Below are 26,374 nucleotides of genomic sequence, written 5' to 3'. Positions count from 1 at the left end.
TCAATTGATAAGTAGCTGAGCTCCTTGCGACTGTCCTATTTCTCCACTTAATACGAGATACGTAGTTCTAATAATAAGTAATGGAAGAAAAAGAACTTTGTGCATAAGCCAATATTCGGGCAATGTTATAATTGCAACCTGTGGGACTGTTCAGTTAAGAAATTAGAATGTACGCTCAAGTTTTTAAACATCCTCACAAGGAAATTATGTAATATATTATACTAAATCAAAGTCTTTTTTTATTTCCAGATAGTTTTACAAAGTATACAAATACTCAAAATAAATTTGAGTTAGATTTGACATACATGCTGCAGGAAATATCATGTAAACACACAATTTCGTCTTTTCTCCCCCACTCGATTATAATGAGCAGTCTCCAAGTCATGTCGTTTGCCAGAAATTCGTTAACATTAAATGTTTGTGACACTAAAATACGTTTCAAACAGAATTAAACATAGTTCTTGTAAATTTCACTGTGATGGAAAGTGTTAATGAACTATATAGTTCTGTGTTTCCAATTATGTATGCCTCTGTTTTCATAGGAGTATATGTTTCAGCCACTTGTCATAACACATTTGAGCACACTCGACAAAATTGTTTCCAAACTGTAAGGACACGGAAGAACCAAATGTTCGAATTTGTTGATCCCGTTTGTCATGAAACTAAATTTAATATTTTTGTTTGTGAATCACTTGTTTCTGCAGATTGAATGTTCTCGTGAATTAGCTGCTATCGCAAGCTCCACACAACGTTACTCCGTAGGGGAGGGGTGGATGGATCAAGCCATAATACGCTTTCATGAGGGCAGTATTTGGTTAAAAACCTCGCAATACAACTGCCTGAGGACAATCGCAAAATAAATTAAAACAAAAACAATTTGGTGATGTGAATTAGTCTTGAGATGAAGGTTATTGAAATGCTGGATAAACAAAACAAAAGTATGATGCTATAAATCGATTCTGACGCTAGCGAAACAGAGATGTACTGCACAAATCATCCTTGCAGAAGTCAGAAGTGATGACCATGTTTTACGATTAGATCAGGAAGAAAATTGGACTAAGAGCTGCACTCAGAGGAATTCCATACTTAAACTACGTGAGTTTCTGGAGAAGGATATCTCGGTGCTATGAAATTCCATTTTATCCGGCAGAATAGCGTTGTCAACAAAAGCGGATGCCTTAGATAAGTCGGGAAATACACGAAATGTGGGGTTCCGAAGTTTATATTCTCAACACTCGTAGTCAACTTGCCAAAAATATTTTATATGACCACTTTTACACGTTTTGTGAAATGTAGTTCTAACTACGAAAAGAATCCGCAACCAAAACTCTAGATAATACTAAATTGTTGAAAACAAAGATATAGCCTATATCATGGTGAAATAATGTTATCAACATTTACACTAATGCAACTCAGTCTACTGAGTACTGAGCAAGTTTTAACTGCTGTATTGACATATCTCGTGCTTATCGCTCAGACATATCTCGCTGAACAATCAGCTTACTGTTTTCAGATAGCGTTAGTCATACAGATTCCACCTTGCATGGCACTAACATCCATTCATTGCATCTATGATATCATTTAGTTCTAAATATAAACTTTAAAGTTTAAAGCTTAGTTAACAATTCCAATTATTGAAGAAATATCACAAAAATGAGGTACATAATTTTAAGTAAAACACGGACTTCAAGTTACTGTCAGTAACAAGCTTCCAAGTGGCTGATAACGATAAAAGTCACCTTCGGCAACAGTTCAATTAGATTAGAATTTTTTCAACCGACCAATTGAAGATTGCTTAAGTGTAAATTGACTCAGTTCGTTCATATACATTAAAATTAGAAACCCTTTAAACTTTTCTTATCGCTACAGCAATTTTTTGAAGTCGCTATGAATACAGTCGCGGATTATTATCTCCAGAATTGTGTCTTTTACACGTGGTATTATCAAATGATTGTTATAATAATTGATATTATCAGTACCGAAACAGCTGTTAACAATTTGTAGTTACACCTTCACGGTTTCACTAATTTCCTATACTATACAAATTGGTTTGGTACATTATTGATTCGCAATGAATTTCACTTTCAATTATTTTACTAAGAGCCTTTGTTAGAATTAATTATTCATTATAATGGTAAGAGAGGAAGATAATAGATCATTTTTTGCTTGCTTAATTAAAAATAATGACATTAATTAAAATAATTATTTTATATTTTCTCTGTATGACTATCGTATGCGCAACGATTTAAATTGTTTCTTATGTTATACAATCTTTCAGTATTTACTTAGCAGTGCACTTAGAAATTGTTATTTAAAAATAATGAAATATGAGTTATTGTAGTTGCTATATTTTTGTAAGGTATTGTGTAAGGTAATTAGTGCAGCAATGCAATAACTTATGTTGCCCACTGGCCTAAAATTTTAATATAGTTGTACATTATAAAAAACTACTGTACCGTCTTAAAAGCGTGATAATTGTATTACTGAATTATGAATACAAAAAGAAAATACAACTAAAACTTAGTCATGATTGCGGTTATTTCCAAATGTCTTTTACCAACTTTAGGTCTGTTGAATTAAACTGTATGATATTGGACTTTCTATGAATAACTGATTCTCCCTTCTTCAACACAAAAACTGGATATAGACAATCTCTTAAGTTAGGTGTAATACTAGTAACTGGATACATTTCACTTATGTGCGCTTTGTACTCGTATTTTATTTGATTCGTCTCATCATAGAGTAAATACTCAATATGTCACTCTATAGCTTTCATAATCCATATTATGTCCTCTGATGATTACGGACCGAATTGAGGATATATATATTTATAAAACGTATACGTAAAATAAACTTGTATTACTACTTATCACTGATTATTATATTACCACTTACTTAATATCAACTAGCCACACATATGCTAGTCATACACTGATCCAATTTAACGTTGAATAAAAACCGCATCACTTTGGATGAACCTGCAGTCAACTAGTCCACGATACTCTTTTTTGTGATGAAAACATATTGTCATAACGGTACACTGGACCTTGATATTATTTGAAAACTCCTACATTCATTACGCTAACGTTTAACTAATTCTTGCCTAACACCAACGGCTGGATAACCAAATATTTATTAATTTTAGTTATTTTAAAACACTTTTAAAACCTATAAAACTGAATGGCATTTGAATATATAACTAAACTTACTTGTGCATAACACGTAAAAATTATAGGGCCTAGACGTTTTTAACATTCATTTTAAAAAGATGAACAAATTACACTTTTCAATTTAAGTCAATATCTGCACAATCGCTGTAAACGCTGGGTTAGTTACTTAGTCTTCTTTATTTGCTCGAAGCGACTATGGTTTGTGAACTTGGTCCTATTCAAACAGATTTTCTCACTTATAAAACTGGCAACTGTACATTAGTAGCTTTTATTGGTATCACTGTTATTTGGTACATTTGATAGCTTATTCCGGAGTCTCATTACTTTTGTATGGGTCGAACATTTATATAAAACTAAATGGAACAATTTGGAAGTGTTTTATTAACATGAAGATCTTTTTGGCAAAATAAAGTAGGTTGAAAGAAGATGGCATTTTGTAAGATTCAAATTCCTGACATGCTGTAAACACTATAAAGCTTTGAATCTACAACGTAATTTACAAGTTCGGCGTTGGTTGTGATGCTAAGCGTTCGATTCCTTGAAATGTAAAACAGTTTATCTTAATGTGTCGATCCGCTGAGTATTAGCTTTTAGAATGTAAACTCAAACTAGAGTAATTATATTAAAATTTCGTATACTCAAAATAAATGGGAGTACTTGTGTGACTACTTAATTTTAATATTAAGGGGCGGCGTTTTAGGTAATATACAATGATAAAACCTAGTTTCAGATTTGGAATTCAGTACTGTACAAAGTTTCAGAGTAAAGGGCGTATATATATTGCATATGTCCCCTGGTTTTCGCTTGCTGGCAAATTACACTTGTTAGGTAACGTGCAATCATGTATGGTAAGAAGACCACGCCTCTTACTTGAATTACACGCCACTCATTAAGCTTTCACAACCAGCTCTAATTAACTGTGGATGGCGTCCTTATCTCTGCTAAGATGTTATAAACATAGCACGATTCGCACCACAGCATTAATAGTTCCATGAAACCACGAGGGCGACCGCCCACAGCTATAATCACAAGACGTGTCACCTTGAAGGGCCCCGGTCACTCGGTTAATGCAGTCCACGCGACCGGCGACTTCCGACCAGCGCTGCAGTGATAACGTCTGCCCGTCCTCAGTTGTCAGAGAGAGAGCTTTACATTGATCTGCTCAGTAACGATCGTCTGATGCGAGATAAAAACGCTCTTGAAAAGATAACGGTTCGTGACGGGTCTAAACACTTCTTTGCATCAAGATTTCTCGTGATCTTCAAGTATTTTAAAGCTGCAAACAATGCGTGCGCGCGCGCGCGCCTGTGTGTGTGTGTGTGTGTGTGTGTGTGCACATTTGCATTGAGTTGTCAAAAACTGTATTATATCGTTTGGTTTATTTTTGTACTTACCAAAACGTTTCATAGTTTACAAACCAAACCAAATTTAAATATGTATTATTCAAATTAACATATTAAAAACTTAAAGACTTGAATGGTTTATAATAAACCTTCACAAGAAGCTATACCATTTGCCTATACATTTAAATTTATTTCCTTTCACAACAAATGACTTTTAATCTTTGATGAACACAGTTTCACTAAGACAAATTGGCGAACTCAAAGAATCAACAATTACAAAAAAAATGAAACTTATACTTTTATTTATTGTTAGTTTTGTGACTATTTAAATTTACATTCAAACCTTTTACAGACAACCTCGTTAAACCATTTACACATTTAATACTTAATACAATTTTCTAATAAAAAGAGTGTTAAAAGTATTAAGACGCGCTAAAATAAAGCATTTTCATAACAGCTTATATTAACTAAATAATTATCCCGGGGGCTTAAAATAGCCTACTAAGTGCACTGTTGAACATTGGTGTAAATTGTATCAGATTAATTTGTTTTACTAAAATGTAAATTGCAATACAGCTGCATTTCTATTCACTCAGCAACAAACAATACGTCTTAGTGCTGGAATTCAAATACAGTAGGTCAGGTACCTGGGTAATAAGGGATATATACCGTTACCGGTACTTCACGTACTCGACGCCATTTATCCGTATATATTTACATTACAAGAAATCTTATATTTACCTTTTACTGCACATCGTGTACAATTCTTATTCAACTGTCTTCCTCGTCAAGGAAAAAATAAAATAATGTTCAGTTTAGCTCTAATTCGCCTTCCTCTTAGTGAAGCGTCTGACGCTGTCACAGACTTCTGCAATCAGGAGTCGTGTTCGTCTGAAAAATCCCCAAAAACCCGGCGACAAAGAACTTCAAAATGAACTCTTTTCGTCATTTCGACATTATAGACATATAGATAACTAAATATAATGTAATCTGTTTAGTTTAACTCCTGTTTACCTTCCTTTTAATGCTGCGTCTGAAATCCGACGCTGTCAGACTTCGACTCCCTGAAGACTGGAGTCATGTTCGTGTGAAGAGATCCAAAATAAAAGGACGGCGACGAAGAAGCTCAAAATGAACTCCTTACATAGTTTTGACATAAGATATTACTCGTGTAACATTTCGAGTAAATGTTCGAAAATGAATAATTCTGGGTTTTAGACCGCACAATTATTTTTTTACAAAAATACCAAAACACAATTTTAAAGGATGTTGTCCTTATAATACAAAATACATATTTTGTGATACTGGCTAAATAATGAACATTGTATTATTTAGCTATAGCACCAATTTTGAGTATTATGTGCCATTTTCGAGAGAGTCTAGAACTGCTGAGGAGGAGTCTCGAGCAGCTCGAGCATCGAGAGACACAAACCTCTTCACTTTAACAATTCAATCGAATAATGCAACAACTGTTAGAAAAAATGGAAAGGCAGTAGCAGGACTGATTGACAGAAGTAATTTCTTTTAACGGACTATGAATAAAATAAAACCCAGACTAAAATACATGGAAGATATTGGTTTGAATAAATCTACGAATTACTAATATTATTTATTAATGAATCCAACGTAAAATTGATTAACTAACAGCATCACTTAATAGCAGTGTTTAAAGCTCATCGGATTCTAAACTGAATTTCAGCCCGGTTAATATTAATTCCTATTCCAGTTTACAACTAGTTTCGTACTGACAAGATTTTAAAAAGGATTTAAAATAAATAGGTTACATCTGTTCTACTTAACAGAGCCGTAGTGTAATTTAATCCTGGATGAAAATTAGTCTTTTTGTTGATTATAATCATAACCTTCACTCAATTACATTGGACCTTACCTTACATTCACTTAAAATTATATTACGTAAAAACAGATTTTAATACAAATTTTGCTGAACAAAACGTCAAAACCATTAATTGACCTTTTTAACAGATAAATTAAATTTAACAATGCCAAACTATATAAACAAGTACAACGAGATATGGAACAAAAGGATATTTAGCATGATTTTATTCCAGAATTTTTATTTCTTACTTGTAAACCCATAATTTCATTTTTAGAATATAATGACAATAAAAATGTAGTAATTATTTCTGCCTTTCTATTTTTTTGGTCAGTATCATTTCAACTACAATCTTGTATTTCCGAAATAAGAAGTAAAAATTAGTCCCACCCCTAGCAGCTAAAGAGCGAACAAGCGTAACGTAACATAAAGTGACGCGAAACGAAGTTTTTCTCCCATGCAAAACATGCATCCATATCCCGCGAAAAGAAGTAGTCACTTCAATAACTACATTTAAAACCTTTTAAAGTTTTAACCCGACTGAGCACGCTGAAAAATCGATAAGAAATTATTATTATAAACTCTTAATACTTCAAAGAATTCTAAGCATTGCATATATTTAAAACATACTCTGTGATGAATTGATGTCTTCTGCGAACACTCCATGTGGATCTAGGCCTTACTTAACCGACAAAAACGTGTAGCTGTGACGTAGGAGAATCGAAATTATCGTGTAATGGAATTTTATATAATAACATATAATAAATGTATATACAAATAACCTAAACATCAAGTCTGATACAAAAAAGCCTAGGCCTACTAGTTTTAAATCATATTTAATACAAGTTTTGTAGTTTTTGAAAAAATTCGTTCAGAGATTTAAATTTAAAATTCTATAGAAAGAAATCCATATCAGAAGCAACCTAGTGCTACTTAGCATTTAAAAACAAGTAGGCTATATCTGCAGTTACAAACCACAAGATTGCGGTTCAGTCGATAACAATATACTAGAGTAATTTTCTCAGAAACGTATTTTACGCCGTATTGTCAGATTAGCCAAGCACTCTACTACAGTAGACCACGTTCAAGGTCATTTAAACAAAGGATCACACAAAAATGTAATTGGCGCGTGAATCAGGCGACACAACATTGCTTGTTCTTCTTTTACGTTAGTCAACATAGTGCACGAGCTCGCTCTATACGAAAAGGATTTTAAGTTCCGGACTGCCTTGCATGTGGTTATTTCTTCGGTAAGATGAGTGGGTTGATTGTGCCACAATTTTTGCTCCTTTGGTAACTATTAGCTCACACACGCGAGGTTTTTAGTAAGAATTCTGACAGTCGGGTCCTTCAATATTCCTTCGATAATGGTGTACTTTTACCTTACATTTTGATCTTTCGATCCCAAACCAATCAATTAATGTTTCCGTGGATAAAGAAATGTACACAATTCCGTATCAAGGACATTCTTATCAAGGTGAGAGCATAGACGGGAAGACTAAAAGACGATTTTAATGACTTGTTGGGTTCCAATAATAACAATGTCGAGCACGTTACTTTGATCAGACGTACTAATTGAATACAAATACTACCTCCAAAACACATTAATCTTGTATGCGAAAGTATCTACAAATTTGTTGGACTGTTGGACTAGTATACGGATGAAGCGCTACGTCAATAATAAAACTTATGAATGCAATTCTATCGATTTAGATCGTTCAGGTATCCTCTTGATTCGTTTTCATGTAAGCTCAATTTCAGTACCTACCTTACAAAATTACGACTTGACAGAGGTATAGTGCCAGAGAGAACTTTTAATTCTCATCTTAATCTCTTAAAATAATCTGTAGTAATTTTCAATTCCATTCTTTATTTTAATCTAGACAACACTGTCAGTACAACAGTTATTTGTGAAATATAAAATGCAAAACGACTTGTTTACGCCGCACAATGGTCCAAACTACTAATCTTGGAGGGGAAAAAACAAAAAGATTATGTCTAACAACATGACTGTGAATTTACCCATCTTTTCCTTGGTAGTTAGGTCCGTAAAAATATAAGAACTAAAGATTATAAGACCTCCGTACAAGTTGAAATACGGCCAGAAACTATGACTTGTACGTGCTCTGCTATTTGTTCATTATTGTTCATGTGAGTTATTCTGTACACATCTAGACGTCACATTTCGCGCTATTTTTCAACACAATCTATCTTAAGGTAAGTTTAATGAAATACTATAACGTTGAGTGATCAATATCCTGCATACTACATACGAGTATATATTTAAAGACTTATTGCATTCTAGTTTTAATGTTATAATTACCGGTTGATAATTTCAATCCATTTTTTAAACGCTTTCGTACTTAGTTTTTAGAAAATGTCAAGGACTTATTCGTCTTCAATCATTACTTTTTCAGACCATGTCTTTGAAAATCGAGATCTTTTTGAGATTTGGTAAATTACAAAATGCAGATTTCAAGGACCCGAGATTAAAATTTCAATTTTAAGGAGGGATAAAAACAGATAAAATTGTGTTGTGGTTAATTGTTTTCCTCAGGGTACCGTCAGACAACGAGAGATTTAAACTCGCAAATTTCTGCCAAATGGTAGGTCTGTGTAAGGTTAGATGTATCGGATTTAACCATCATATCATATTCGTATATATAAGTATCTGGCACTTGGTTTTAGATATAAAAATAAGAAGAATATGATCTGAGGAAAGAATTATTGTTTGATATGCTTTCGATACGTAATCTTGTGAGACTGACAACAAACTTTTGTTAAAGGAGCGTAAATTCTTCCACCGACTTCAAGAATTGCTGGCTAATACAATGCAAATCGACTTTTGGTACATGGACTATTACATAAAAATTTACTTTCGTTAAAGTTAGGTTATTTCTTATCTGTATGAATTCAAAATTTTATTTTTTTTTAAATAGTACAACGATAATTGCTCTTACTCTAGTTAAAATAATGATATGTGTATGACTAAACGCTAAAACAGTAGTCAATAATGATTTATTTCGATCTATATATGGTGCTTGTACCACTGTGCGCAGGTACATTATGACATGACTAATAAAATGAATACTTCAATACACCAAATATATCACTGCCATGAAATACATAGTATTAATATCAACCATAGGAGGACTACCAATTCAATAAAAAGCATTATTAGTGTAAATATTAGATATAAGGAGGAGTATGTCATCTCTTTTTCCCAGAAAGACATTGACAATAAAATCATTAATTTTCAAAACTTACTTGGAATACTTTGGATTCCAGTATATTGAAAAATTCTATTGACTTCTCATAAAGAATTGAGTGTTCCAAAACTTTTTTTAGGCCTGTCTTTGTAACTAATTCCTCTCTTAAACTGAAATAACGTCAGTGTGCTCTCCTGGAGTTGACCTATTATCGGAGATACTAACAATCTAGACACGAGCTCGCGGATCACTGGCGAAGTTTATCAGCAACCGCAGCAACTATCACAACGAAACAAATACTCTACTAATCACAGTGAGATTCACTTTCATCTCTAGTCGATCATGTTAATACCTACTTTCTTGGAGAAAAGTAACAGAACTGTATCCTCAAATGCGATTGAAACAAAATTCACTAGAGAAACATATTTTAAAACATTAATTTTAATCTTTAAGACATGGAATTTGGTTCGGTAGTAAAAACAGATTAATGACGTGGTTAATGATACTATTCATTTGTTACACACTGGAGAATAAACTGAGCACCAGTAGGAGAGAAATTCCTACCATTCATTCATTGGTATCAGGCCCCACGACAGATTCCTACTGGAGACAACCAGGCACCAGTAGAAGAGAGAGGTCCCTATCATTCATTCATTGGTATCAGGCCCCACGACAGATTCCTACTGGAGACAACCGGGCACCAGTAGAAGAGAGGTCCCTACCATTCATTCATTGGTATCAGGCACCACGACAGATTCCTACCTGAGACAACCGGGCACCAGTAGGAGAGAGGTTCTTACCATTCATTCATTGGTATCAGGCACCACGACAGATTCCTACCTGAGACTCAACTGGGCACCAGTAGGAGAGAGGTCCCTACCATTCATTCATTGGTATCGGGCACCACGACAGATTCCTACCTGAGACTCAATCGGGCACCAGTAGGAGAGAGGTCCCTACCATTCATTCATTGGTATCGGGCACCACGACAGATTCCTACCTGACACTCATCTGGGCACCAGTATGAGAGGTCCCTACCATTCATTCATTGGTATCGGGCACCACGACAGATTCCTACCTGAGACAATCGGGCACGGCACCAGTAGGAGAGGTCCCTACCATTCATTCATTGGTATCGGGCACCACGACAGATTCTTACCTGGAGACTCAATCGGGCACCAGTATGAGAGAGAGGTCCCTACCATTCATTCATTGGTATCGGGCACCACGACAGATTCCTACCTGAGACTCAACTGGGCACCAGTAGGAGAGAAACCCCTTCCATTTTTAAGGCGAGTTAAAGTATCAAGCAGTACGCCAAAACCATAAACGAAGGAAACTATCTCTTTACGGCTTAGTTTTGAAGAATCTTCAAAAGATACATGCAATATCTGAATTACGTGATTAGACGTAGAAATAATTTAACGTATTCAATAAATGACATTCAAAATAACGAATCGGTCTGAATTGTTACAAGGAACTCAAAACAATGCATTGCTTACTGCTAAAACGTAACAGGAAAATTCCATACTTTCCTTTTCAGAATAATAAAGGTGAATGCTATGCGTGGAACGAGTTTGCTTTGAACCAACAGAGCGTATGAATTCTATGTCTACAATATGTTCTCTTTTTCTTACATCTGGCGTGGAACTTTTTGGATTTGTTGGCTTTTTGTACTTTGATTACATGTGATTATAATTTAAAAACAATATACCATTGAAATGTTTACAATTAATTTATTATACTCATTATAGCTAATTTGTATATGATAAGTTTGTAACACAGATGGAGTTCCGATGACCGAGCGGTCAAAGTTGTTGGACTTTGGGTCTGAGTTAGAGATAGCGCAGGTTCAAATCCTGTATGTGACCGTTGCACTTTTTATCAATACCATCAACCTCGTAATGTATTGACTACCTTCCTTATTCTGTTTGATAAGATTCTCGCACAGGCCAGTGACCCTGCGACGGACGGACAGAATAAGGCTTAAAAGGGTATCGGTCTTTCCTTAAAAAAAATCACACATGTACTGCTGGTTACAAAAAATGGAAAGTTCCTGACTCTAATATGATATTTCTGATTTTTTAAGTGGGTAAAATTAGAATCTATTGTATTCTGTAAAGAACAACAAAACGAGTTATAGTACACAATTTGCATTATATTGTAACCAAGAAATAACGTCTTTATTCACTATCTTATATTGATAGTTTGTCTTTCTGAATATAATTAAGTTACTGTGGTTGTTCTATAAAAGAGTAAAATTAAAGAAATACACATTAAAAAGGAACCGTAATACATTCAAAGTTCAAGACCTCAATAACACATTATCTCTACATGGGGGATACGTTTAAAGTTTTAAAATATTTGATGGTTTGTGCTATATTTCACAAAAACGTAAAAATAGGTGTGCATTTTTTAGAAATTCTATATTATAAACAACAGCAATTGGCCAACTGACCATGTGATTAAGGCTGGTAGATTTCCGCCGTATTTTACAAGAAAAGTGGACTTCTGGAACCTCCCGGCACTGAACCACCTTGCTCCTGAGTCGACCATAACTGTACAAGCTCAAGGCCTATCCTATTGACTAGCTACCTATCTCACACTGTCTCCTAGCTAGTCGCGAGTCTCACGGTGTCTAATGTATGTCCACTGTCCAGTCTCACTCGTTCATGAACCCACAGATTTTCAAAGCTGTAGCTTCGAATGTGAAATGTTTGAAATTTTATATAAGTATTCAAATTGGACAAAACACTGATAAAAGGGCAAAATGTAATCAGTGACATGACAAATAATTATAATACTAATAAATATAATATTTCAACAATACACGCTTTTCAAACGTGTAGGTGATTCTTTTTTTTATTTCCACATGCCTTTTCATACTTATTACAATGCCGTGTGCTAAAATCCAAATAAATAATTTACACGATTAAACTTAAACTATAAATATAACTTTTTTTGTGTTTTCAAACAGCGATAAAATGTGTTTCCTTCAACAAAACAATAGTAGATTCTTTTCCTCTTGTGACTAAAGCTACGGTTATCGCCACAAGTATTATTACAGAATTAATAGAACATGTAATTATTAAATAACACTACATGATCTAAGCATTTTACTGTTCCACGTATACGTTTTATCGATAATTTTTCACTAAGTGAACAAAGCGTGAATTCTGAAGACATAGCATAAACAATACGGAGTTTATAAGATCATTTGTAATACAACTATTAATTAAATTCATTATCTCATTAATCCTATTGGTTAGGTTTGATTTTTGTGGCAATGACCGTATGAAGCTATACAGCTACTTCGGCATTTTGGAACAACCTTGTCATATAGGCAATACCTTAGTTTTTTTTAAGAAAAAGAAAAAAAACCATAACTAGCGATACGAGACTTCTTTATTTTACTACACATTTAATCCAAAAAAATATTTATGCGGTCTTTAAAACGTTTCAGACAATTACGTTGTACCATATTTCTACTTGTACACCAAACGGGTTTTAAATTTCGAAATTCCGATGAACCAAAATTGAAGATTCTGCACCCAAACGAAGAATATTGGAAATTATAAAAACTCAAAACGCCAGTTTATCTCACCAATAAAATAAAATAAAACCACTCATAATTAATTTTATGAAATTTTATTATACAATTAAAGAAAAAAAAAAACTGAAAATTAGCCATCTAAACCCCACTGTTGTCGCACTTGCAGTAATCACTGAACGGCGATATAGACAAAACAAATTTAAATTTTCTAGTAAGTAGTAAATCCACACGCGTCTAAGAATACTTACACAATCTGTAACATGTTTATTCATCCGAGTTTGCTACCGATCAAACTGACAAGTAAACACAATCGGACTTACCAGTGGAGATGATCCATGGACGGGGCTGTTGCTACAGAACGAGTATAGGCTAATTATTACCACGGGTCTGGCGGCGCGACGCGATCCACGGCCAACGCACACTACGGTAGGTAGGTAGTGTACGGCGAGAATCACGTGGAACTAAAAATACTGGTATTCAGAGTAAAGCTGTGCGTGCCGGCAGTCATACAGGAATCGACCCCGCGCCCTGTCACTCGTGATCGCGGCGGTCTTGTGGTCTGGCTGCGAGCCACCGGTGAGTCTGGCGACCAGGGTTGAGAAACTAAAATCTTTAATTACCTACACTGATCGTAACATGTGACTGAACCTCTTATTCATATCTCTTCTGAGAAAATCTTCACGGTGAGACTACAAAATCTACTGGTGTACAACAAAATCATCCACGGATGTAATCATTTAAGTTATAAATGCCCTAAAGATTATAAATTCTGCAGCGTAATATGTAAAAAAAACATTTGCGCCACCGGCGAAGCCAGGATTTCCAAAAGAGAAGGTGGAGTTATTATCAGGAGATTGTTCATGCAGACAATGGAACAACCATGCAAAGCCTTGAGATTCTACATCAACAATAAATTAGCACAGAACTATTTGATTGCTATAGTATGAATTTATTTTTTTACAATACTATTTCCTCTTTGATTACAGTTAGGGGTCCCATAAAGGGCCTCATAGGAAGCAGTTTTAATCGCCAAAACTCCCACTGCGTTAGATTTGGATATCGGTTTACAGCGTTACAATAATATTTATCAGTATTCTCACTTGGCTGAGCCGACTGATGATAAAATTACTGGTCCACTCTTGCACTCCATTACATTTCGGACTAGTTACATACCAAACTTTTTAATATTTTCTTACTCATTTTAAAATTCCATAGCACACAGGCTCCGTCTTTAACGATTTTATCAAAATTAGTTCATACCTTATACATGTCAATATTTTCAGGGTGTTCTTCACCTACATTGGTTGACAGCTATTTATCAAGTAGTAGATGATTTTATTAAATTAACGAAGTATACATAAACGATCCCAGGGTTTATTGATGCTCTACGTAGTGTAATTCGTCCGAATGTACTCTCATTAGAACGTTTAGGTCACACATGGTGTACCCGTGACCGTTGTGTCGAGCAGATAATCGGTGCTCATAGACACTTTCACCGTTCGCAGGGGAAATACTAATCGATGGTCCTTGGAGTCGACAGCTCGAGACCGGCCACCGCCCAGGCACAGCCTCTAGCCACAGTTTACAGTACACTAGAACCACAGTAGAGTAGGTTCTAGCGGCCGTGATAACCTTGATGTGCTCTAAACACGTTGTGTTGTTGCATAAGTTGTTTTGGTGGAAGAGGCCGCACGGTGGCCTGAGGCCGCGCCAGGCCAGTCGGCGGTGGTGAAAGCTGTCCAGTGTTCACCGGGCTCTCCGACTATCGTTTAACGACCTACTGGAGTCGGTGATGCACGAACCACCACCGTCTTCCTAAACATAAAAAAGGTGGGGAAAGCGCATCCCAGTAGTCAAGCAAGTATCGATAGAGCATAATCTTCTTCATGGACCCTCGCAGGGTTCTAATTCCTATCGGATATCACATTTCAGGAACCACAGAGTCCATATATTTTACAGGATCCCGTTAACCCTTAGCATTTGAATCCTCGTTAGTCGACATATGACACAACTATACGTATTTTAACATTATCTTTCAGTCAACTGAACAATCCAAAAGACAAAAATTCAACAACACTTCACCTACTAATATCTGCCAAGTAAAAACTCCCACTACAACTGCTGCCTGTGCAGTGGACTGGAAACGATCAAGCTATCAAATATTCCACTTGTGCCGGCGCCGTGACCGAATGCTCTCGTTTCACTCAATCTCATTCTTAAGAGATTGTTCTACGACTAATGTGATAATTAGCGAGTTGTTGAGGTCGCGCGACATACAGATTCATGTACGATTAGGTTTTCTAACACGCATTAAAATATCATGTGAATTAATTGACTTAATTTTTGTCAATCAAACAAATTACTGTTACTTACAGAGACATACGTAATTTCTCATTCAAAATATCGGAGCGACGTTTTTGGAAACAAAATGGCGTGCTCAATTGAAAATTATTCAGTAATTTTCATGAATTTTGAAACCTGCTTTTGGTCATTATCTGTTCGACCTGGTGAATTAGGTTCACGAGCTATTTCAATAGAATGGCGAATCTCTTACACTCATAATTTAACATTATGGTAGTTCTTAAACTAAGAAACTTTAAAAAATGTATATTTTGAACACATATTTATCCTATTCTCAGCTATAAAAGGTGTTATGGCGGATGCTTTCTGAATCTCCTAACAAGAGGATTTGTGCTTCAGAAATGGGCGCTTAAGTTTGTCTGCAGTAAAAGAGAAAATTGTAGAGATGTTTCCGTCAAGCAAGAGGACTCTTAAACCAGTATAAAAAGAAACAACACTAGTTGCATAATTAAGAAACATAGATTAAAGCTATTCTATATACCATTTCTAATATATTTGTGGATCAAAATGTGTTAATTTTTGTACTAACTCCATGAAAAAGTCCTGACCCTCATCTATTTAAACTCGTATTGGGAACCTTTCTTAAAAATGGCGAATTTTATAAAAATATACAAAAAGTTGCTGCTCATACACTCTTTCAAAATGTTTACATAATTTTTAGCAATAGTGTTGGAATACAATACCACTATGTTCGAAACAATGTAAAAAATAAATTAACAATACAATATTCTGAATATTCTATTATTATGGTTGGCCTATTACTCGGTATAAACAAAAACATAAGACTGGGAAGTGTAGCAGAAAATAGAGTACATAGGCGAGGAAGGGTCAGCAAGACACGATGTGACGTCCTGGATTGTACCGACTATTTTTGTTTAAGGACTAGGGTTAATTAGATTAGACGTAGACTCAGTCTGTTGAGTGAGATTTTATTTTCTAATGAAGAAAAAGAGAGAACAGCTTTATGTGAAGAAGCAGCTGAAGAGGAAGCGTTAAAGGAAAAGGATACAATCTGAGCCGGAATGCACTAGAACATTGCAGTACAAGAAGGACGTCAGGGGAGCCGTCTGCCTTCCCGGTACGGTGGTGGAGGGGGGGGGAAGAGCCTCACGAGGAGATCAGATAGTAGGAGAAAACAAAGTCATTACGGCGGAAGTAAATATAAATTAGTTAGTTGATTATTTATTTATTGGTCGAGTTACTAAGAATATCGTTGACTAATTTCCCACATGTAGTTAAATGTTTATGAGTCAACAATTTGTTGTGAATACAGACTATGAACAATACTCTTTTATGAACATGTGAAATTGTTAGTTTTCTTGGAGAAGTACAATATTATCTAACGATCCTTTGCAGAATCACACTTGACCCCATCAAGAGCACACATACATTCTCATTTTACAGATAGCTCACAATGCAGCAGGTGTCATCGTTTGATTAAACGATACAAGACAGAAGGTGTGATCGCTGACTAAAATTTTCTTGTGGAAGCTCTCCGCTTTGAAAGTAACAAAATACTTAATAACGATTACGAGAAATTACTATCCGTACTCTCCAAGTCTGAGGCGACCGTATGAATCAATGTCCTGTCCTTAAATGATAGCTGACGCTCGTTATCTCTTGCCATATATTAGGCGCCGTCGTTTGTGATTCTATTAGCAGACCCATTAGAAGACAATTAGAAGAGAGACATAATGATTCAAAAACAATGTTCTGCTGATAAACTTTGGTTCGACACAAACAACAAAATTTAACATTCCCCCCACAGCTGAGGCAGAGACGTCATTATAGAGGGAGGGAGGGGCAAATCTGTATAAATAAATATTTAGGTTTCATGAACAAATTCAGTTTATAAACTAAATAGAATATTTGTGTATTGTAAACAAAATCACATAATAATAAGGAATGACAGTTAGTTATATAGTAGAAGAGTATGTTTATATTTATAGTGAAAGCAAGAATATAGTAATAATTTGTGGTAGTCCATCCCTAAATTAAGAGTTTTTAAGTTTTCAGCATGCATGTGTATACAATAAAGAGTGTACATACCAAATTTCATCCAATGATTACTACAATAATTTTTAATAAAATAAAATAAGAGATATTATTATATAGAACATTAATTGTCAAATTGTATCTCAGCCATATAGATGGTAATCTTTTTAGTCGACAGTTTAAGTGAATACATCATAAAACAAGTTTTTTTAAAATTTAATTTCTCAAGTTTTTATGGTGTTTACTTGGAATACTTCTTTAGCTTTAGAATGAGTTGGTTCTTAAACTGTTATAGTACAAGGTAAGAGTACACCACATCATGTGTTACAGTCAGACTCTGCTGAGGTTCAATGTAAAATTTTAAGCCTATAGTTTCATTTCATTATTGACAGACAGAATGACATACATTCCATACAGCAAAGCAATTTTTACATTCCACGGCAAACCAAAGGGGAATTGCGCCAGCCTACTGAATGATAGGCTTCAACAACACTCAGTCAAATTCCATGGTTGGAATGTCATAGAACTTATTCTTGTCTATATAAAATTGAATTTCAAGCCTACAGGTGAAATCTTTCTCGAGATATCTTACCACATTATATATTTACATTTTGGTTCATAAAATTGGGTTTCTTTTCAGTGTTTAAATAATATAAGTCTACATATACCAAGTCACCATAAAATATTGTTGGACGTGTTAGGTTAGTTAGGTTACATGTTTTAATACGTCATATAATAAAATCCCTTATTAGTGTACTGAGTTTTTGTTTACAAATTTACTTATTCTGCTATTTTCTTGTTTCCCTCACGGTTACCCATAAGACCAATGTAAAAATATTCATGTCTGCAGTAGGGGACAATGACTGTATAACATAAATTAAGCTTAGTTTGTTTACAATGAATGTATGAAATAATGATTCTCTTTGCAAATTCTTAATTTGTAAATATTAGTCTGAATTTATTTATAATGTGGAGACCACATATTATTAAAAACTACAGACATGTGAAATTTGTCACTTTCAGTCAGCTCTCTGACGTTATCCTGATTTTTCATCACTCATGTGTTATTGCGAGGATCCTCGTCACAAGTTAAATATTAGAGCTCAACACTGTGATTTTATATATCTCGGTTCAAACACTGTTGCACTGGACTTAACATAAGATTAAGTGAATCAACACAGAGTCTTAATGTCTGATAATACCAATGTGATCACACAACACCACTGTGCCCCTCAGTAATGAACATGTTCAATACTACTAGAGCTATAGTATACAATGTTATGGGTTATCAATACCATATGTTTCGTTAGTATAATTTCACATTTTAACAACTTTAGTTTGTATATTGTATCATATCAACTAAGAATATACATTTAATTTTTATTGGTGGACCTTAAAAACTAACCAATTATCATATTGAAAAGTGTTTGTAAAAGTGTTGAAAAGTGTTGTAACTACGCCATATGTAAATCACACATAGGTTTATGGCATTGAATTTTTCATTATTTATATCTCACTCATTAGACTACTACTAAGCGTGTTTATTTAAACTTTTCAGAATACTATACCCACTCAATTTTTATGTTTACAAATTGATTCCAAAAATATTGTAGATTTTATTATTTCTGACTAGAACTATTAGAATTCAGCTGACTGATTCTCATACGCCAATTCCTCTATGCATTGCTCGTTACTGGGCAGTTAATTGATGGTTTGGTGCAAGCAACATGGGTTTGTTATTGACTGGACATTTAGTGCCAATTTTATAACTTTATCTATAAATATGAATCTTTCAACATCACGAGGCATGAAGTGATATTTTCTTCTAAGTTATACCTATGGTCTTTTAAAGCATTTAAGTATTTCATCTTTAGATTTTGAAATGTAATTTTTCAGTACACATCATAAAATAAAGAATGACTAAATATGTAATCTGGAAGGGAATAATAAAATTTTGGCCAAGAGCAGACAGTATTTTCGTTAAATTTTATACCACTTCATCGTCATGTTATATCTTTTCATACCAATATATAACAGCCATTCCATGGGAAAGTATTCTAAATGTAAGATTTGAACTATTTTTTTTATACTTTCAGTTTTAGTATCATTGTTAAGAGAAGAATCTGAGCTGGCAGAATCAATAACCATTTTTATAATTATTGTTGTTCACATACTTTTTGCACTGTTGATTAACATGCTCCTGTTAGTCTCTTCTGATTTGAAGTTCAATGTAATTTTGAACAAAATATAAGAAGAACTTGATCAGTTGTTTGCAAACATTTGCAGGGAAGCCCTTGTTGACTGTATTTTTCAGTGACATACTAGTTTTGATGAAGTTGATGACCATCAGAATTTTGGAAGTTTAACTTGTTGTAAAGGCTATTCGGAAGTCTTGTCCGTAACAGGAAAGGTAAAAAAAGTTTCTTTATTTGAGTAATATTAGGTTAAGTTAAAATTTTAATTAAACAATGAATTTTGTGTTAACAATGTACTCTTAATTTAACCTCAAAATGTAAATGTTTCTTACTTTTCTTTGTATTTATATTAAATTTTAAAATTTGTCCCGTCCGTAACGCTTTTTTATTATTATGGTTTGGTAAAGCTTTCAAAGTATTTATCTTTACAACACAATATTATACTGCAACCAACATTTTTTATAGGCTAGGCATACCTTTAACAGAGAAAAATCTGTATAAATTGTATCATACTTCTATATAAACCTAAAAAATTTGTTTGTTTTCAGATATAACTTCAAATATAGAGAGACGTGCTATGGAAAAGAAAATGTCAATTTACATGTTCAGAAATGCAGGGATAGCTTGGAACTTGGTCAGGAAGCTTGGAATAATCAATTGAAATCAGATGCAGAAAGAAACAACAAAGAGCCAACAAGAAAGAAGAATTAATGGTAGGTAGACCGACAAAATCAGGTAAGATTGAGATACAAATGAAGTGCTTAAAGGAAATCAAAAGAAAAACTAAATGTAGTCAGAAACAGAAGACAGAGACAAACCCAATGAACTTGATCAACATGACATCTTTCCTCAGTCAAGTTGTATGGGTCAACAGAAATGGTTAGAGTACTCGAAATGTATACAGAATGTGAAGAAGAGGACCAATCAAAACTCTTGGCTAGACCTGTGTCAAAAAATGAAATTAAGGTAGGACAGTTTGTTCTCATAGAATTTGTTAGTAAGAAAAAGAGAAGAAGACAAAAGTATGAAAATTACACAAACCTGTGTCGATAAGGATGACAATATTGAAGTTGTGTAAATGACTATGGTTAGTGGAAAAAACAATGAACATTTATTTCAAATTGACAACTTAATGTCTTACATTAATGCATTTATAGATATATGTGGATTATTCAAGTATTCAGAAATAAAAGAATCAGAAAATTGAATATTTTATAAATTTGAAGTCATTTGAATTATAGGTAACATTTATAATTTAAGAAGACTCCTTATATATACAGTGTATATATATATATATATATATATATATATATATATATATATATATATATACATAAGTCTAGAGAGACTTTAATTAACTTATAACAATGTAAAGTATTGTATACTTCAGTTTGGTAACTAAAAATAACATTCATTATACCTTTATCACGTCTTTTATTTATATTATCCTCTGTGTCCCATCGTAACATATAACTTGATTTACAAATGTTGTTTCCCCTATTATAAAGATGCTATAGATAGGCTAGTTCAAATAGACACAACAAAGTAAAATCAATTAAGTAAAAGAGTTATCTAACATGTATTCATTGAAATTGAGTTTCAATATATTTAACAGAAAATTTTACATGAAGTTGAGGTTCTTTTTCCCATGCCTCTTTAACGTCTCGCCCGTAACAGACCTTTCACTGTTCACAGCTGGTTTGAATAATTTTACAAGGCACACAGATTGTAATCAGAATCTAGGACCTAAGTGACAACTTACAGCACAGTTTGATTTCAAACAATGTGTATGATTTCTTAATATTTAGGCCAAATTAAATATATTCTTCTGGATATCCCGTTCTAACAATGGAATGGCTGATATGTTACTTTGACTGTATTATAAACTATAAAATAATTATGAATAGGCTATTCCTTCCTTCGTGAATAAGTATTTCAGTATGAAAAGATTTAGGTGACAACGGGAAGCCTATAAATCTTCAATTTTTCTTTTGATTCTGAGGGGAGCCTTTAATAAGTGGCCTACACTTGTTACTCGGTAGTTTTTATTGAACAATTCAATATATTATTCAACTTCGATATGTAAAAAACATACACAATAAGTTTTTATAATCACCGTAACAAGAAGAATCTCGTACATTACAATTTTAAAAACATTAATTTAACACTAACATTACAAAAAAAACAAAACCAACTACGGCCTAAACCTAAATACCAAAGAAACCTTACAATATTTATAACTTGCCCAGCTTTTGTAAAATGGAGGAAAGAATTCTTCCCACATATGTTAACAGAAGCCAAACCCACATGTTGAAGCCACTTAAACAAATCTTGTCACTTGTAAGAAATATTTCACATATTTTTCTCATACAGTATTCATCACCATTTTCAAAATCTTAAAATATTACTCATTTCTTGCTGTTTATTGTGTACATTAATATTACTATAACTAGTTGGAATCATGTTAAGTAAATTAAAATATCTAATTATTCCTTCGGATAAAAACATCGAACCATTCGATAAAAACAACCGAATAACGAGTGTAGGCCGCTTATTAAAGTCTACCCGATTCTGAAAAATGTAAGTGTCCTAAATATAATTTTCTGAAACTAGGACCATTACTGGGTTCAATTTATTGTACAGTTAGAAATGGATTCCCACAAAACAGTCAGGAATCAAATGCAAAAACAAGTTTTCAAAAAAAGGCTCTAGAATTGCTCTTTACTAGAAGCAGCAGTAGCCTAAAGTGTACTAATAACTTCCATCACTTAACATTTTAGTTTACAGTAGTTTGCATATTTTCAGCTAGGTCACTATTATTCACAGAGATATGTAAAAATAGATTAACTTTAATTAACAGGTTGGTAAAGCATTTAACACTTGTTGAATTGAGGTGTTTTCAAAGTGTAATGACTTATAGTCATTTAATGAAATTTAAATATTATAAATTAAACTTTAAACCAAAACAGCCTAGTGTATTCAATCATATAAAACATTTTTTTTTTTTTTTTTTTGCTGCAAGATGTTTGTGTGGTGCCAGAAACCCAATAGTCATGAACATGTGGAAGTCATATTTTGTGTCGAGTGAATGTAGTTTTGAGCATTTTACCATCAACCGTAATGACAATTTTTTAGACCTAACCACTGGTGCTAAGACCTAACAGTCAAATCTTCGTTGAGGGGTGTGGAATAAAGTTTAAAAAGTGCCATACCATCTGACCTGCTTGTAGATCTTCTCTGAATATTTGTACAGAAGAGAGGTATAGAGAAAATACTTTCCAACCAGTTCTTGCCACTTAGAAGAAAACATATTTAAATAGTTTCGCAACTTTCTTATTTTCTTTTCTAAATGTTTGTTACTGTTAAGTAAGCGTTTCCTATTTCTTGTTCTTGTTAGTTTGATCGTTATAGTTTCTTTATTATTTATAAAATTTGTGTAAGTTAAACTCTTATTATGACTATAGATAGGCTACACTGATATAGACTGATAGTCTCATATTCAATATTATCTATCGATGATTATACTAAGTGATACAAAAACTGGGTTCCCGCTTATCATACTCTGCCTGTCACGTAGTCTACGTGACTCTGGATTACACTACCTTGTAAGTCGCCTATGAAATTTTGTTTAGCCTAACGTACTTAACATCCAAGTGTAGCCATATGGACATGTCAGTGCATACCGTACGCTATTAGAACTCTGTGTGACATTATCACTTACAACTTGGAATGTTGGTCATTAATTACTACACAATATTATTACCAAATCCAAAACATTTCAAGATTTTACTAGGCTATATGAATGAGACTAGGCTTAGCTGTAATCCTCACATTGAAAACAACCCGAACATTACATGGTAGGTCAACGATAAATTTCATCTGCCAGCCAAAGTCACTAATGGTTAAATCTATCAAGTATTCTAGTATACTCAGAAGAAAAAGACTAACTAATAAGCCAAGGCCTAACTGAATGGTCAACAGAAATAGGCTAGTTGTTTACGGTTTCATCTCAACAAAAAATTTGACAAATTCTAAGCCAAGTAAAACTTAATATTATAATGATATCGAAATCCCAAAAATTAAATTGAATACAATTATTAAACATCATCACAGATAATCTTTAGATATCTAAGAGGTTGGTATTATACTATTTTCTCTGGCATGAGCTGTAGCTAAAATGGTATTTAGACAGTAGCCGAATAGATGTTCAACAATATACTAACAAATTTGGAATATTTACAAGAGCAACGACCTACTTATTCATACTAAACATTCTCGATTAGACGCCATGTAAACAGAACACTTCACAACTTACCTTCGCTTCTCTTTTGGTTTGGCAATTTTACCATCCATGATCTAGACTATCTTCTTCTAATTGCAAGTGCAACAAGTAGATAGCAAACCACAAAACACTGTTTCTTTCAAACACAATTTTCATCAATTCAACATCACTTAAAACACAAAAATCTTCATCGATGGGGGTTAACACAAGAACAATAATTTCTACAAAAAGTCGTCTGACTGATGAAATTACAGCCTCAGCTGACGTACAATAACAAAGAGTATAAAGAAAAAAGATCTAGTTCGAGCTTTATATGGCATAAATGTGGTAAATCGTTAATTTTGATTTCCGATTAATTGTGTCAGTTAAAAGGAGGGGTTTTGGGAATTAACACTTTAAGCCCAAAGGGTTCTATTTTACCTTACAGCAAGTGAAAGTATCATTTCGACAAATTTTCATGTGGAGTTGAGAGTAATGTAAAACAGTTTTCCACCGAAAGCAAAAGATCATATGTCTCTTAAAATTGGGTGTTAACATAAGAATTTGGAAAATCAGAGGAATGTTGTTAACTGAATATTTACACTAGGATCTCAGTCTTCAGAAGTTTAAGAAATATAATATAACATGAGTAATATAATTCATGGAAACCAGAATATATCTTGTGCAAAATCTCAGAACTGTGTAAAAAGTATGAACATCGAAAACATCGAAGTATGAAACATCGAGTCATTCTTCCCGTATTTGGCTGATAGTCCTTTCCATATATGAGTATGTATATACTAATTTTAGTTATAACTACGAGTACATATAATAAAAATTTAGTTTTTGACATTCGAAAAGCTTTTTTAGTGATTTGTTTACCTGAAGCCAAATATAGGTTAGGTCTCCGGTAAGCCCTTCCAAATTAAAAGGTGAAAATCTGTAGTAAATATTACTTTTAGTTACAATAAATGTTTATATACAGTAGGTTGCAGTGTTGATTTGTCATTATTGCTCAATCAGGAAATAAGTAATTTTTATTAAGATTCACGCCCTTATTAAAAAAGATTGCTACATTGCTTTACAATTTATTTATAAGAAAAAGAAAGTTTTGTAGATATCTTTGTGTACATTTATTTTTTGGTTAATATGCACAATTACCAAGCTTTGTGAAAGCACATAAAATCACCTTTTTCTCATCTCATCAAAGCAGCGGCAATCGTATTTATGTAACCCACCTTCCACGGAGTACATATTTTATAAAACGACGCGACGGTTCGCTGCTGTCGTACGCTCTGAAGACAGGATTACCAGAAAAGTCTGTGTTTTTCTAATATCGCCCTGAGATTCATACGGCAGATTTGCTGGTATGCCTAATGTATTCCTAATGTCGCTATGCAACTGGTGTGATAGGGGTTCAGGTAAAGCTGGTAGATTACCAATGATATATGTTATAGTGTAATCAGTGGGAGACATTTGTGTTTGCTTTGTGCTACAATATGTTTGTATAGACTATATATGGTATATACAATGATATATGTCTGCCGGAACTACAACCTACAGGAATATACGTTACCTGTCCCCATCCTCACCTCAAAAATTTAACTGTACAATTCATTAGGTTGGAAAGGGAAGATTTCATTCAACTCAGATTTTTTAATGAACATGAAAAGCAGTAAAAAAATACAGCATGAGTATTCGCATCGAGAGTTGGCTAAAAATATAGTCTTCAAATTCATCTTGTTCTCTTTGTATTTATTTTCTCTTATTCTCTCCTTACTCTAGACCAGGGGTGCCCAACCGTTTTTACCCAAGGGTCACATTGTAAACCCTTTATGGCCAGGCGGGCCAACATCCCAGGGGATTTGGAACCCCAAACAAAACGTATTGCCCGGGGTTTGTTCCAAAAATCTTGTGCAAAATATGAGTTTTAAGGTTATTTGGCCCTTGTTTCCTGATTATTGTAATTTATTATTATTTATTAGTTGTTAGGTAAAGGTTTATAATGTTTTTAGGTTCTTTTAGTAGAAATAAATATAAACCCAGACTTTTGGTTCGCCGTGTTTTACGCGTGCTCTATTCGCCAGCCGGCAGCCACCACCGTAGACAGTGAAATCTGTCTGCAATTACTTTACTTCTTTCAACACTCATACTCCACCAAATGAATACGGCTCGTTCTACGTGAAATCGGCTGGACTGCTTGGTTCTCAAAACTTGTATTTATTTAATATTTCAAATGCTTGTAAACAAATTTGGTTGTTTTGGCAACAAGGCGGGCCACATAAAACTGACTCGCGGGCCGAATTCGGCCCGCGGGCCGTAGGTTGGGCAGCCCTGCTCTAGACAGTCAGCGCCGATTGGTTTCGAGAAGCCAAGAGTCAACATACTTCTTTGGATAAAAAAACCGTAAAAGAGGTGCATTAATTTTCACAAGCATCAGGACAGAAACTGAT

At 33.9% G+C, this 26,374-nt stretch overlaps 1 protein-coding gene across 1 annotated transcript in view; it reads right to left on the bottom strand.

The window, feature by feature from the left end:
- The window catches only part of LOC124352873 (hypoxia-inducible factor 1-alpha-like), a 177,153-nt gene extending 152,986 nt beyond the window's left edge, over window positions 1-24,167 (bottom strand). The window contains exon 1 of the mRNA XM_046802589.1: window positions 23,976-24,167. Within this exon, the coding sequence (XP_046658545.1) occupies window positions 23,976-24,013 (38 nt within the window). The 5' untranslated portion in view covers window positions 24,014-24,167. The remainder of the gene's footprint in view (window positions 1-23,975) is intronic.
- Window positions 24,168-26,374: the final 2,207 nt, after the last annotated feature.

The sequence above is a fragment of the Homalodisca vitripennis genome, chromosome 1 (genome assembly GCF_021130785.1).
Source record: "Homalodisca vitripennis isolate AUS2020 chromosome 1, UT_GWSS_2.1, whole genome shotgun sequence".
NCBI classification, from domain to species: Eukaryota; Metazoa; Arthropoda; class Insecta; order Hemiptera; family Cicadellidae; genus Homalodisca; species Homalodisca vitripennis.
This window is presented reverse-complemented; position numbering and strand designations above follow the sequence as displayed.